General features: G+C 45.7%; 1 protein-coding gene across 1 annotated transcript in view; it reads right to left on the minus strand.

The window, feature by feature from the left end:
* Positions 1–12377: 12377 nt before the first annotated feature.
* The window catches only part of notum1a (notum, palmitoleoyl-protein carboxylesterase a), a 49075-nt gene continuing 47534 nt past the window's right edge, over positions 12378–13918 (minus strand). Inside the window, exon 11 of the mRNA XM_069929667.1 lies at positions 12378–13214. Coding sequence (XP_069785768.1) covers positions 12908–13214 — 307 coding nt within the window. The 3' untranslated portion in view covers positions 12378–12907. The remainder of the gene's footprint in view (positions 13215–13918) is intronic.

Genomic DNA, 13918 nt, shown 5'->3' on the forward strand with positions numbered 1-13918 from the left:
CCATACTCAAACGTGCTTCAGTAAAATACAAAAGTCTGCAGTCACCGTGATTGAAGTAAAAACATAATAATGGAGAAACTCAGCAGGTCATACAGTGTTCTTTATATGGCAAAGATAAAGATACATAACCAACGTTTCAGTCTTGAGCTCTTCATCAAAGTATGGAAAAATGTAGGCAGGTGTCCGATGTTGAAGTGTAATCACTATTCTAGAAAGTTTGCTCCCACTGGCAGTTAACCTTTCTTTAAAAATAGTGCAGATAAATGAAGAATCCATGTTATTGTTCAGGGATCAGGAGAATTATCCCAAGGATCCATTCAGAATCAAAATTTGTTGTCATAAACCGGTCACAAAATTTGTTGATTGTCGGCCACATCACAGGTGCAAAATTACTATAAATTGCATTTTAAAATAAGTGTAAAGGAAGAGAAATGTGAGGTAGCGTCCATAAGTTCATTGTCCATTCAGAAATCTGATGGCGGAGGGGGAAAGCTGTTTTTGTACTGCTGAGTATTCGTCTTCAGGCTCCTGTGCCTCCTTCCCAATGGTAACAGTGTGAAGAGGACATGGTCTGGGTGGTTCTCACCATGAACACGTCAAAACATCACCTGATTGATTACTTGGTTGTTTTTGGGGAGCTTGCTGGTACATCAGTGATATCTAGTCATACCACACAGACAGGCCTTTCAGCCCAACTTGTCCATGCTGACCAAGTTGCCCTTCTGGGCTAGCCCCAGTAACCAGCATTTGGTCCATTTCCTTTTGAACCCTTCTATCCATATTAAATTGTCTATGGAGTACTTTGGAATAATGACAGTTTCTCGTCATGAACATTGTACCACGTACACTTGCACCAAAATTCTTGCTGTAGCAGCTGAACTGACACTTGTAAAGAAAGATTATAATGGTAAACAAATGTAATTAAAATAAAAAAGAATATACAAAGTAGATATAAATATTCACAATAACCCTAGTGAAAATGTGGCCTGCAATCGAGCAGTCAGTCCTTTTGTGATGTTGGAGCTGTCCCTGATTAGGGAGGTTTGAGAGTCTGATAGCTGTTGGAAGGAAATTATTCCTGAACCTCTTTATCATGTTCCAGAAACGAATGCTCCATAATGTCCTAATTCTCACAAATCTGTCAGTACATTTGTTCAGAAAGAGTAGACATTTATCAGCTCTGACTATTTACATTGAGGAGCAGTGAGCATCTTAACAAGAAAACTGCAGATATTGGAAATCTGAAATAAAACTGGAGAACACCCAACAGATTTACAAGGACATTGCCTGGATTGGAGAGCATGTCTTATGAGGATAGGTTGAATGAACTTGGTTTTTTATTCTCCTTGGAGAGACAGAAGATGAGGAGTGACCTGATAGAAGTGTACAAGATGATGAGAGGCATTAATCCTGTGGATGGCCAGAGGCATTTTTCCAAGGCTGAAATGTCTAACACGAGTTTAAGGTGCTTGGTAAGTCCAGGGGGATGTAAGAGATACCTTCTTCACACAGAGTTTTTCCAAGGAGGTTGCCAGGAAAGTTGATGTAGGAAAGGCTGTGGATGTTGTCTACGTGTACTTTATTAAGGCTTTTGACAAGGTCCCACATGGGAGGTTAGTCAGGAAAGTTCAGACACTCAATATTCATGGTGAGGTAGTAAACTGGATTTGACATTGGCTGGACAGGAGAAGTCAGAGAGTGGTGGTGAATAATTGCTCCTCAGACTAGAGGCCTGTGACTAGTGGTGTGCCTCAGGGATCAGTACTGGGACCATTGTTATTTGTCATCTATACCAATGATCTGGATGATAATGTGGTAAATTGGATCAGCAAGTTGGCAGATGACACAAAGTTTGGAGGTGTTGTTGTCAGCAAGAAAGCCTTTCAAAGTTTGCAGTGGGATCTGGACCAGCTGAAAAATGGCAGATGGAATTTAATGCAGACAAGTGTGAAGTGTTGCATTTTGGAAGAATAAATCCAAAAGAGACATATTCTGTAAATGGTAGGATACTGAGGAGTGTGGTGGAACAGATCTGGGAATACAGATACATAATTCCCTGAAAGTGGCATCACGGGTGGATAGAGTTGTAAAGACAGCTTTTGGCATATTGGCATTCATAAATCAAAGAATTGTGTGTAGAAGTTGGAATGTTATGGTAAGTTGCATAAGACATTGGTGAGGCCAAATTTGGAGTATTGTGTACAGTTTTGGTCACTTAACTACAGGAAAGCTAACAATAAGATTGAAAGAGTGCAGAGAAGATTTACTTGGATGTGGCCTGGATTTCAGGAACTGTGTTACAGGAAAAGGTTCAGCAGGTTAGGACTTCATTTTCTGGAGTGTAGAAGAATGAGGGGAGATTTGATAGAAGTATTTAAAACTGAGGTGGGAGACAGAGTAAATGTATGTGGGCTTTTTCCATTGAGGGTAGGTGAGATACAAACCAGAGGACATGGGTTAAGGGTGAAAAAGGAAAAGTTTAGGGGGAACTTCACATAGAGCACACATGTCAAACTCAGGCCTGCGGACCAAATTTGGCCCGTGATATAATTATATTTGACCCGCAAGATCATATCAAATATGTATTGGAGATGGCCCGGTGGCCGCCGCGCCAGTATACTGCAAGCACAGCTAATACTACAAATCCCAGAATGCTTTGCAAATGCGTTGGCGCCAGCCCGTCAGCCCGCTAATCGCCCCCACCTCCTCTCTTTACTTTCATTAGTATCTGCGACCTGTCGCCCAACTCACATGTAATAAACCCCTTACGAAAAATGGCCAAACGAAGGACAGAAAACAGGACCTTTCAAGACAGGTGGGAGGCAGACTATATGTTCATCATTTTAAAAGACAAACCTGTTTGTCTTGTGTGTGGAGCCAGCGTGTGAGTAGTTAAAGAATATAACATACGATGACACTATGAAACGAAACACCAGGACAGGTATAAGGATCTGAATGAGAAGCAAAAGCTCCAGAAGGTGGAGGAGATGAAAAGAAGTCTGGTTTTACAGCAAACTTTATTTTGTATTTTATTTCTCATTTGTTAATGCTTGTTCTGGAAAGAGTTTAACCAAAACTATTATTAAAGATTTATTTTAATAAGAAAAAGTTTAACATTACATATGTTGAAAGAAGAGAAAACATGCAGATGTTGTTGATTTCAGATTCAGATTTCATTTTCAGATTTCAGATTTATTGTCAGAGTACATACATGACATCACATACAACATGGAGATTCTTTTTCTGTGGGCAAGGCACACAGATAGTTCAAAATAAAACGATAGTACACAGTGCATATGTAGCGGGGTCGCTACAGTTATAGCTAAGGTTATAGCTCAAGGTAGAAAGATTTGCTCACCAAAGGATTGGAATCGACACTGACTTTATTGGGCTGCAGCTTTGCCTTTTATAGGCAGCCGGCCATGTCACCATTGGGGCGTGGATTAAGCCGGCTGCTGATTGGTTGTCCCAGATGCATGGGCCCAGATTGGACCCCCTGCGATCCACTGTCTGTGATTGGCCGATTCCACTGCTATTCCTGCGGCCTATGGGAGTGGGCATCTCATCCCATGTGCTGTCTGCTTGATCACTGTGTTTGACAACTGTTTACTGTGTCAGCCCACGGAGTGGGCCGCAGGACATTATACATCTAAACAAATAAGAACTGTGAACAGATAATGAATGTAAACAAATTTCAACACAGAGAATTAGAAAAATCTTTAAAGTGCACAAGTAAGTGACCTTAACTGTGTCCCTGATTGAGTTTATTGTTGAGTCTGATGATGGAGAGACAGCAACTGTTCCTGAATCTGGTGGTGAGAATCTTGTGGCATCCATGCCTCTTTCCTGATGGCAGCATTGAGAACAGAGGGTGTGCTGGGTGGTGTGGATTCTTGATGATTGCTGCTGCCATCCAATGGCAGTGTTCCCTGAAGATGTTCTTGATAGTCGGGAGGGTTTTGCCTGTGAGGATCTGGGCTGTGTCCACTTGCCTTTTTCAGGGCTTACGTTCAGGGGTATTAGTGTCCCCACCACACATCTGTAGAAATTTGCCAGGGTTTCTGGTGTCGTATCAAACCTCCGCAAACTCCTGAGGAAGTAGAGGTGCTGTTATGCTTTCTTCACAATGCCTTTAGTGGTTGGGTCCAGGAAATATTCTCCGAGCTGGTGACTCCCAAGAACAAATAATCTTACCCTCTCCATCTCTGATCCCCCAATAATCACTGGATTGTTTACCTCTGGCTTTCCCTCCTGAAGTCAACAATCAGCTCCTTAGTTTAGGTGACATTGAGTGCAAGATTGTTGTTGGTGCACCATTCAGCCAATTTTTAAATCTCCTTCCTCTATGCTCACTCATTACCTTTATACAATCTACTACAGTGGTATCATCGGCAAATTTTGTAGATGGTTTTATTGTCATTACTGGGTCACACAAATGTAGGTGTAAAGTGAGTAGAGCAGGGGGCTAAAGCACAGCCCTATGGTGCTCCAGAATTGATGGAGATTTGAGGAGGAGATGTTCTTGCCAATCCTCACTGATTATGGTCTGGAGGTGAGGAAATCCATGATCCAATTACACAGTGCGGTGTTGAGTCCCAGGTCTTAGAGTTTGCTGATCAGTTTTGAAGGGATGATGGTGTTAAATGCCAAATTGTTGTCAATAAAGAACATCCTGATGAATGTAACTTTACTGTCCAGGTGTTCCATGGCTTTCTGTAGAGCCAGTGAGATGGCATCTAATGTAGATCTGTTGCTACGAAAGGCGAACTGGAACTATCCATGTCACTGCTCAGACAGGAACTGATATACTTCAACACTACCCTTTCAAAACAAATCATCACTGTTGATATACTGGCTGATGGTCATTAAGATGATTTACTACACTTCTTGGGCAGTGGTATGATTGACACCTGTTTGAAACAGGTGAGTACCACACCCTGCTAGAATGAGATATTGAAGCTATCCATGAGTACATTGTTAAAAGTTGGTCAGCACAGATTTTTAATACTCAGCCAGGTTCTCCAGCCGGGCAGGATGCTTTCCTCGTCTTCACTCTCCTGAAGGCAGCATGTACATCATCCTCCAATATGGACAGGATGGGATCTTCAGGGTACTCGAGGGTGCGGAGGGGTGGTTTTTTTGCTGTTACTGTTGTCAAATCGGGCGTAGAAAACATTGAGTTCCTCTGGGATTGAAGCTTTGCCGTTTGCTACCTTACTGGATTTGGTTTTGTAGCAGGTTATGGCATTTAGGCCCTGCCACAGCTGTCAGATGTCCCTTGTTGTTTCCATTTTTCATCCAGAATCTCCACTTCGCCTGGAAGATAGATTTTTTCAGGTCATACCTGCTCCTTCTATATTGATCTGGATCTTCAGACTTGAATGCCTGTGATCTGGCTCTCAGCAGATTCTGTATTTCATTGTCCATTCAGGCCTCTGGTTGGAGGCAAACCCTGAACAATTTGGTGGGGACACAATCATCCACAACTGTTTTGATAATGTCTGTGACAGCCCTAGTGAAGATCAATCTTCAGCTGACTCTATGAACACTGCCCAATCCACTGACTCGAGGAAGTCCTGTAATTGTTCTTTAGCCTCCTTTAACCACTTTCCAGCTGTCCTGGTCTCTGGAGCCTCTCTTTTTAAGCTTTGTCTGTATGAAGGCAGAAGGAGCACAGCCAGGTGATCTGACTAACCAAAATGTGATCTTGGGAAAGAACGGTAGGCCTTCCTTATTTTGGTGTAGCAGTGATCGAGTGTGCCGGGACCCCTAGTACAGCAGGTTACATGTTGGTGGTAGCTGGCAGGGTTTGCATGACAAAGGCCTGGTTTTTTTTTTAATATCTTTGATTTTCAAAGACTCAAATAAATTTAAAGGAAGAATACAATCAATTTCAATACCAAAATGAGTCTGTTTTTATATCCCCATCTCCCCAACCCCAACACAACTGGGGGAAAAAAATCACAAATATCTAGGAAAAACCACCAAAGTGATCAAGTAACCAAAGGTAAGGAATAAAAGAGCACATCATGTGTGCCACATCCCACTTCATTGATTCCATTCATTTCCCTGTTGGAATGGATTGTTTCAGTACCCTTATTCCGAAGAGGGGTAGACATGTCTGCACACCAATATATTTCATATAAGGTTGCCATACCCTAAACAAAGTGTCATATTTCCTCCTTAAACTGTATGTAATTTTCTCCAAGGGAATACAACTCTGCATTTTCATATTCTATTGTGTTGTAGCATTCGCAATACACGAGCGTGAAGAAGAACGACACCACTGAGGCATTGAAGTCCTTCTTCGGTGCAGTATGAATCCCCAGCAGGACTCAAGGCAGTTTGTCCATCTATTTGGGACCCGAGCTAAAACTGCCTTGAAGTGCCTGTGAAAGCACTCCACCAACCCATTGACCTGAGGGTGATACACTGTGGTGTGTTGGAGCTGTGTCCAGGAAGTTAGCCAGCACTGCCCAGAGGTGAATTGTGCCCCCATGTCTGATGTTGGGACCCCGAATCTGGATGCCCATGTGTCGATGAGTGCCCTGGTGTAGGCTTCTGTGGTGGTATCAGCCAGCAGGGCTGCCTCAGGCCACCGGTGGAATGGTTAACCATGGTCAAGAGGAATTTCACCCCATGCAAAAGTGGTAATGGCCCACTATATCAATATGTACGTGACTGAATTTGCATCGGGCTGGTTCAAATGTCTGTGTGGGTGGCCTCGTGTGAATCTGCACTTTGGAGGACTAGCAGTTTGTGCAGGTTTTGGCCTACTGGCTGACCAGCTTACATAGGCCATGTCAGACACACCTGCTAGCCACCATTTTGACCACAGCTCAAATTGTGGGATGCGCCAGGTTGTGGATGGCGTCGAACATCTGGCACCTCCATGCGGACAGAACAGTGGGGCAAAGGCTGCCAGTAGAGATGTTGCACAGCAGTGTCAGGTTACCTGGGCTGACTGGACATCTTCCACCCTAAGACCAGAGACAGCTGTCCCAATACTGTCATGGATCTCGGGGTTCTGCTGCTGTGCTTTGGCAAGGGCCACATAGTCGACTCCCTGGGACAGGGCATGCACCAACTCGATCATGGGGAGTGACAGTGTCGGCTACCATGTAACCTTTCCCACAATGTGCTGTATGTCCATGGTAAATTCGGACACGTAGGACAAGTGTTTCGGTTGTCGGGCCGACCATGGGTCCGATACCTTATGGAAGACTAAGGTCAATAGCTTGTGTTTGGTGAAGACCTTGAATTGCTGACCTTCCAAAAAGTAACGGAAATGTCTTATCACCAGGTACAGTATCTTGGATGTGAGACACAGGATGTCTGTCAGTGTAGTGGCCTCGTTGAGGCAGCTGTAGTTGCCACATGGCCTCCAACCCACCACTATTTGGGCCCCACGTGGAGGGGGAGGCCCAGGGACTGTCGGAGTGCTCCTCCATTTTCTTAAACTCCTCCTTCACTAGGCTGATCTTTTCAGGAGGGAGTCGGCACCCCTGGCGTGGAGTGGGGGCTCTCGGTCAAATGTGGTGCTTTACCCCATGCTTTGGCTCCGTTGCAGAGAAATGTGGTGCCACTACTGAGGAGAACTCCGCCAGGATGTGGGTGAATTCATTGACCAAAAGCATTATGGAGTCCAGGTGGGGGCTGGGTAGCTTGGCTTCCCCCAGAGACAGACTCTGAAAAGTTCTGGCATATACCAAGAGTCATCCCTTGAGGTTGGCAAGCAAGCAGTAGGTGCGAAGGAAGTCGGCCCCCAGGAGCAGTTGTGAAGGTCCACGTAAAATGGCTGTTGCCAAAACGAAAGTGGATGGTGCGGGTCCTGAAAATTTGAATGGAGGAGCTGCTGGCTGTCCTCAGTGCTAGGCACTGCTTGCTATTGTGGGTGTCGAGGCCTACAGTGGGTAGGACACTTATCTCGGCGCCAGTGTCAACCAGGAAATGCTTGCCCGACAAGGAGTTCCAAACATAGAGGAAGCCATCACCTGGGCCAAACACCGCAGCCATCAACGACAGTTAGCCAGGGCATTTCCTGGAAACTAGCAGGGTGGGTGGCATCGATGGGCCTCTGCACCCCATCACTGATGATAGTAACAGAATTATCCCAAAGTATTAACTTTCCTCTCCACTGGTCTTGGCCTCGCAGGGGGCTGTTCGTGGGGTTTGCTGATGTGGTCTATGATGGCGCTGATGCTCTTCATTCTCCAGAGCATGTCCGCCCGGGCCACAACTCTCCAAGGGTCGCTGAAGTCCTCATCCATGACCAAGACTAGAATATCCTGGAGCTGCTCCCAGAAAGATCTGCTCAAAGACCAGGCAATGTTTCTGGCCCTCAGTCGAAGTGAGCATTTGTCCCCCAATCCATCCATATGCAGCAATTGGGTGGTGTGCTTGCGCCGGGAGAGCCCAAAAGTGTGGGTTAACAGCTCTTTGAAGGCTGCATATTTGCTTTGCTCCAGAGGCTGCCTTAGGAAGTCTACAACCCTTGCTGCTGTGTCTTGATTGAGAGCACTTATGATGTAAAAGTAGCAAGTGTCAGCGGTGGCCATGTGTTGAAGCTGGAACTGAGACTTGGCCTGCTCGAACCACATGTTTGGCTGTGACACCCAAAACATTGGGACCCTGAGTGAGACCATGTGGACGGTCACTGTTACTTGGACCTGTTGGGGTCACAAAAGTAGCATTTACGCTACTCGAGCATGGAGAAGAATGAAACGCCCTCCAAAGCCTTGAAATCAAGACTGGTTTATTGCTCTGGCTGTCGTGTTTAAATGGGCCCCAGGTGCTGACGTTAGGGCCCCGTGTCAATGGAGCGCCAGCCTGGGATTGGCCAGCGCTCCTGCCATTGTTCCCCATTTTCTCTCGGTGCAGGAGGTCACCTGGGACGACAGCGGTGTCACTCCCAGATCAGCGTGGTTGCCACGTTTGTTGGCCATTTTGTGGGTAGGTCTGCGTCTCTGTGTGCAAGTCACTACAGTGTAATATTTAATTGGGATTCGGACTTCCATGTAACCACTATACATTTCCTGGCTTCTGCCAAAATGACCTTCACGAACAGCATTTGGTCCTTGGACAGGTTAAAACTCATGTCCATAATGTATCCCAGAAGGAACATTTCCAGATCCACCTTTGTAATTTTTTTTTCAGAATGTCCCCCAGGAGAGGATCTCACCTTTGCACATCGCCAGGTTGAGTCGATAAAGGTTCCAATCTCCGCACCACACCTAAAGCACATTTCTGATTTAGATTGATGTAATTTTTGTGGTGTGAGGTGCAGATGATGCAGGAAATTGTATTGCCCTAACCTGTACCTAGCATTAATACAGCTGTCATGCTGCCAGCTACAAATCTGACCAGCACCAAGGTCCCTGAAGGTCTGCAGATGCTGGAGTCTGATTCCCACCTTTCCCTCAACCTGTGTAAACCTGTTTTCAGGATCTCCCTTTGGAATATGAAATACATCATCGAAATAAACCCCCCTTTGAATGTACTGATATCTGGATAAAAAAGAACTTCACCCCCTTCAAATTCCCTCTCACATTTCCCTCGAGCCCACAGCTGCCACTCGAAGAATCTGCTCAGGAGTCAGATCAAGACAGACCAAAGTGTCTGACCTGGACCCCGCCGGCTAATGTTTTCCAGCCCGTCCAATATTTCCCACATCTTTTCTCTCTTTCCCCCATTTTCTACTCTCCCTACCCACCTCCCCCACCCCACAAATCCCCAATAGCCCTCCTCCATTGACAGCCCTTTTGATTTGTTTAAATATTTCATCCACTCTCTTATGGAGGGCTCCAAGCCCCCCTCTCTCCCTCCCATGTGTGTTCTTTCTCCTCCCTGCCCGAAACGTCGCCCTCCTCGCTGCTTCCGGACACTAGGTCTGATTCTTCTGCGTTGCCTGCACAGGGCTCATCCTTGCTCTGCTGGCAGCGCGGCTCCGTCTGCCCCACTCCCCAAAGCCTCAGAAGGGCGACTGGGCTCACCCTTCCCGCCGACGGGCCATCCCTGCTGCTCACGGGTGTCCCGCATTGGGACAGCGTCACTCTCCCAGCGCTGCCCTCCGACCCATGGCTGGGATCACCCGTCCCTCCAACTCTCACATCGCTGCCGGTGCTCTGCTCCCGGCCCTCATGGGGTCTCCTGCTGCTGCAGGCACCCACCAACTTCATCGTCATGAGGTATTCTCTCCTGGTTGTTGCTTGCGGGACGGAGGAGCCGCCAAGGTAGATATTCTTTCCTCCCCATTACCCTTTCTGCTACTGTTCGTGTTTGTTACTTTCTTTGCTTTCCTGACTGGATTTACTGCTACTTTTAGAACCCTGGTTTCTACTCGCTCCTTGCATCACGTGACCGATGACCCAGGCCTGGTTAAAGTATCGGGCTGGTCCGACTCTTGTTCACTGACCACATCATTCAGCTCTGCAAGTGCCTATTTGTAATCAGCATTGGGAGGGATATAAACTCTGGGGAGAATCACTGACTCATTTAATGACTCTTAACTTGTACACTTTATTGATTTTCTTTCTGTATTGCCCAGTCAGTTTGTTGACATTCATTATCTGTTTACAGATCTTTGTTTTTCATGTTTATACCGTGTACAGTTTATTTTTTTTGTGGTAATTCTGTCTGGCCCTCAAAATAAAAGCTCTGGGTTTTATGTGATGTCATGCATGCATGTACTCTGGACAATAAATCTGATGAGAACTTTTGGGGTAGATAGAAGCTTCTGCATTTAATCAAGATTTGCTCGAAAGAAGCAGAGCAGGGGGTTGACATTTTTAGGCAATTGTTGGAGTTGGTTACTTGGTTGGCACAACACTGAGGGCTGAAGGGCCTGTACTGTGCCTAAGTTCAAACAGCCGGTGAGCCCATCAGCCTGCAGCCCCCTCAGTTGACACATGGTGGCAGCACAGGACACAGGTCGAAATTAAATGTCAATGTGAACTTTAATGCAACTTCCCAGTTACACCAGCCACTTGCAAAGAGCTGACACAGATGGCTTGCCTCCATACTGTGACGAGGTGAACCTTTAATGAAAGCAGTTTCCTGCCCGCTCAGTCCCCAGGTCAGGAGAAACTCAGTGGGTCAAGCTGCATCTGCAAAGGAGAAAGAACGGTCGATGTTTCCAGCCAGACCCCCTTCAGTGAGTCAAATTGTCTACTTTCATGGGTACTTTTCCTAAAGTGCTCTTGTCAGAATCTTCACTCAAGGTTCTTTTTATTGTCACTTAATGGTGTCAGTGCTGCACAGTTGCTCTGCAAAAGGAGGCGGAAGGCGCTCCTTCTGTCCGAGAGCCTGCAGGTCATTCTTGGGCAAGGTGTTAGTCCCTGTTTTGCCTTCCGATCAGGGTCACGTGAAGCCATGGATTGTATATGGTGGATGGATTTTACAAGCAGATTCTACAAATTTGAATTTGTACATATTGAAACTAAAAACACTGGGCAGATTAATCTGTTGATCAATGGCCAGAGTTACCCATCCAGTCTGGACACTGTAACTGAAGAAGGCAATGGGAAACCACTTCAGTATTTTTCCTATGTATAATCATGAACTCAATATCGACTATGGTCTCAACTCAAAGATGGAGCCTTCACTGAAGGAGAACAGGGTAACAACAACTACTTGACTTTGGAGGGTCAGAGATTGTGATGGATGGAGAGACATGATTGCCCACACTGAACATCGAGGCACCAGAATGAATGAATGATACATGATGCACTTCAATTTTTGCCTGTCTTAAGGCAAACAAAGTGTCAGCATGAGCATTGCCCTGCACCCCTAACAATAAAACAGACCTTCAGTTGCTCTCCTGTCCTGAGTTTATGAAATTTAGCTTGGCAGATGCTTATCTTCTCTGTACTAAAATGGTTTCACGTTTTCATTCTGATCTAGAGTCATACAGCGTGCAAACAGGCCCTGGTGCCTAATCTGCTCATTCTAACCAAAATGTCCCACCCACATAAGTCTCATCTGCCTGCACTTGGCTAGTATCCCTTCAAACCCATCCTATCCATGCTCTTTCTCACTGCTACCATCTGGAAGGAGGCACGTGAGCCTGAAGACACACATTCAATGTTACAGAAACAGCTTCCTCCCCTTCACCATCAGATTTTGAATGAACAAGAGACAACCCTACATATCAGTGTAATAGCGAGGGCTTCAACGGTTAAAGGACTCACAGGTGTGGGCTGCTGGAGACTTGCAGTTGAAGAACCCACACAGGATGTGGGCAGCTGGAGACTGGCTCATCCGTTGATTGGTCACATAGGTGTAATTGGGCAGCAATGGCTCATGGGCCAGAAGGGCCTGTTACTGCACTGTATGTCAAAATTTTAAAAATAAATCTCACAGCATCTAACACTTTAAAGTGGTTGTCATAAGATGATTTTAATTCCATTACAAAAAAACATGCGATTAGGAAACAGTATTTACAATTTATAAAGAAACATATTTAGCTCTCTGCCTGCATAACACTTATAAATATGATTTACATAATAAAATAAATATGTAAAATTACCAACTCAGCATGGGTTTTAGTTTGTTAAAAAATGCACGGCATTCTAGATTGCATCACTTTTGACCTCAGTGTTCCTGTGTTAAATCGCCCTGCATGGCGTCACACCGTTAACTAATGGGAAAAGGAATGCTTCCGTCCGCATTTTATCTTTCTGCGATCCAATCCATGACAACCGGTATTTCTTTCTGCTCCTCTTTCTGTCACCTTTAATTAAACAATCCAGTGCTTTCCACCACGTTGAATGTTAATTTTGTGTCCTTGCAGGTTATGTTGTGAGAGGTTGTGAGGTTACAAAAGGCAAAGGCTGCCCGCCTTTCCTCACCGTGGACTTTGCCTTCTTTTCCTCGCCTAAAGTCTCGTCAGTCCCACTGTGGGGATATTTTAGCTCTCGCTGCTCAACATCCCCAGTAATTTACTAACCTCCAAGCCCTGTTGCTGGGCCATCTTCTGTATATCGAATCCCATGTGCATTAGAAATTGTATGACAGTCATCTCCTGACCTGTGTACTGGTCTCTGATGGTGGGGCAGGTCGGGTTACAGTGTGGCCAGTGGCAGCTGTCGGTCAGATGAATGGGACATCCCTTCAGGGAATTCTTGCCATTCTTGTTGCTGTCTTGCAGACTCCTGTCCCAGCAGTGCAATGCCCGGGGTAGGGAGACTCCTTTGACTTGAAGGTTCAACCAATAACTAAAAACAAGACATGATAACTGGTGCTGTATGAACAGGAAGCATTCTAGTCAACAACAACGTGAACCACAATTCTCAAGTTCACCTAAGTAAAAACACAATGCGGGAGAAACTCAGCAGGTTGAACAGTACACTTTATATTAGCAAAGATAAAGGTACATAAGCAATGTATCTTTATCTCTGACTTGAGCATTTAATCAGGGAATTAACAAAATTTAGGCAGGCATCCAAACAAAATGGTGGGGATGGGAGGGGCAGGGGGAGGAGCACAGTCCCACAGACAGGAGGTAATAGGTGGATGAGGGAGGGAGGGCACAGAAGCAAGCAAGGGAAGGGGGGTGGCTCTGTGAATGGAGTGGAGAGCTGGAGGAAAGAAGACACAGGGATGGGGAAGATAGGGTGTACAGGGTAGCAGAAACCCGATAAGTCAATGTTAATGCCATTCATTTGGAGAGTGACAAGACATTTGCTGGCATGTCTGTCCATGGCCTCATGCACTGCCAAACCAAGGCCGCCTGTAAGTTGGAAGAGCAACATTTAATTTTCCATCTGGGCACTCTTCAACCATATGGCATTAACATTGACTTCTCCTTTTTCTGCTAACCCACTCCCTGTTCTTCTCCATCACTTCCCTGTCCTCCAGGTCTCCACCCCCTTCCCTTTCCATTCACAGAGCCATTCCTTACTGGTATCCACTCCCTCCC

This window comes from Narcine bancroftii, chromosome 3 (genome assembly GCF_036971445.1).
Source record: "Narcine bancroftii isolate sNarBan1 chromosome 3, sNarBan1.hap1, whole genome shotgun sequence".
In the NCBI taxonomy this organism is placed as follows: domain Eukaryota; kingdom Metazoa; phylum Chordata; class Chondrichthyes; order Torpediniformes; family Narcinidae; genus Narcine; species Narcine bancroftii.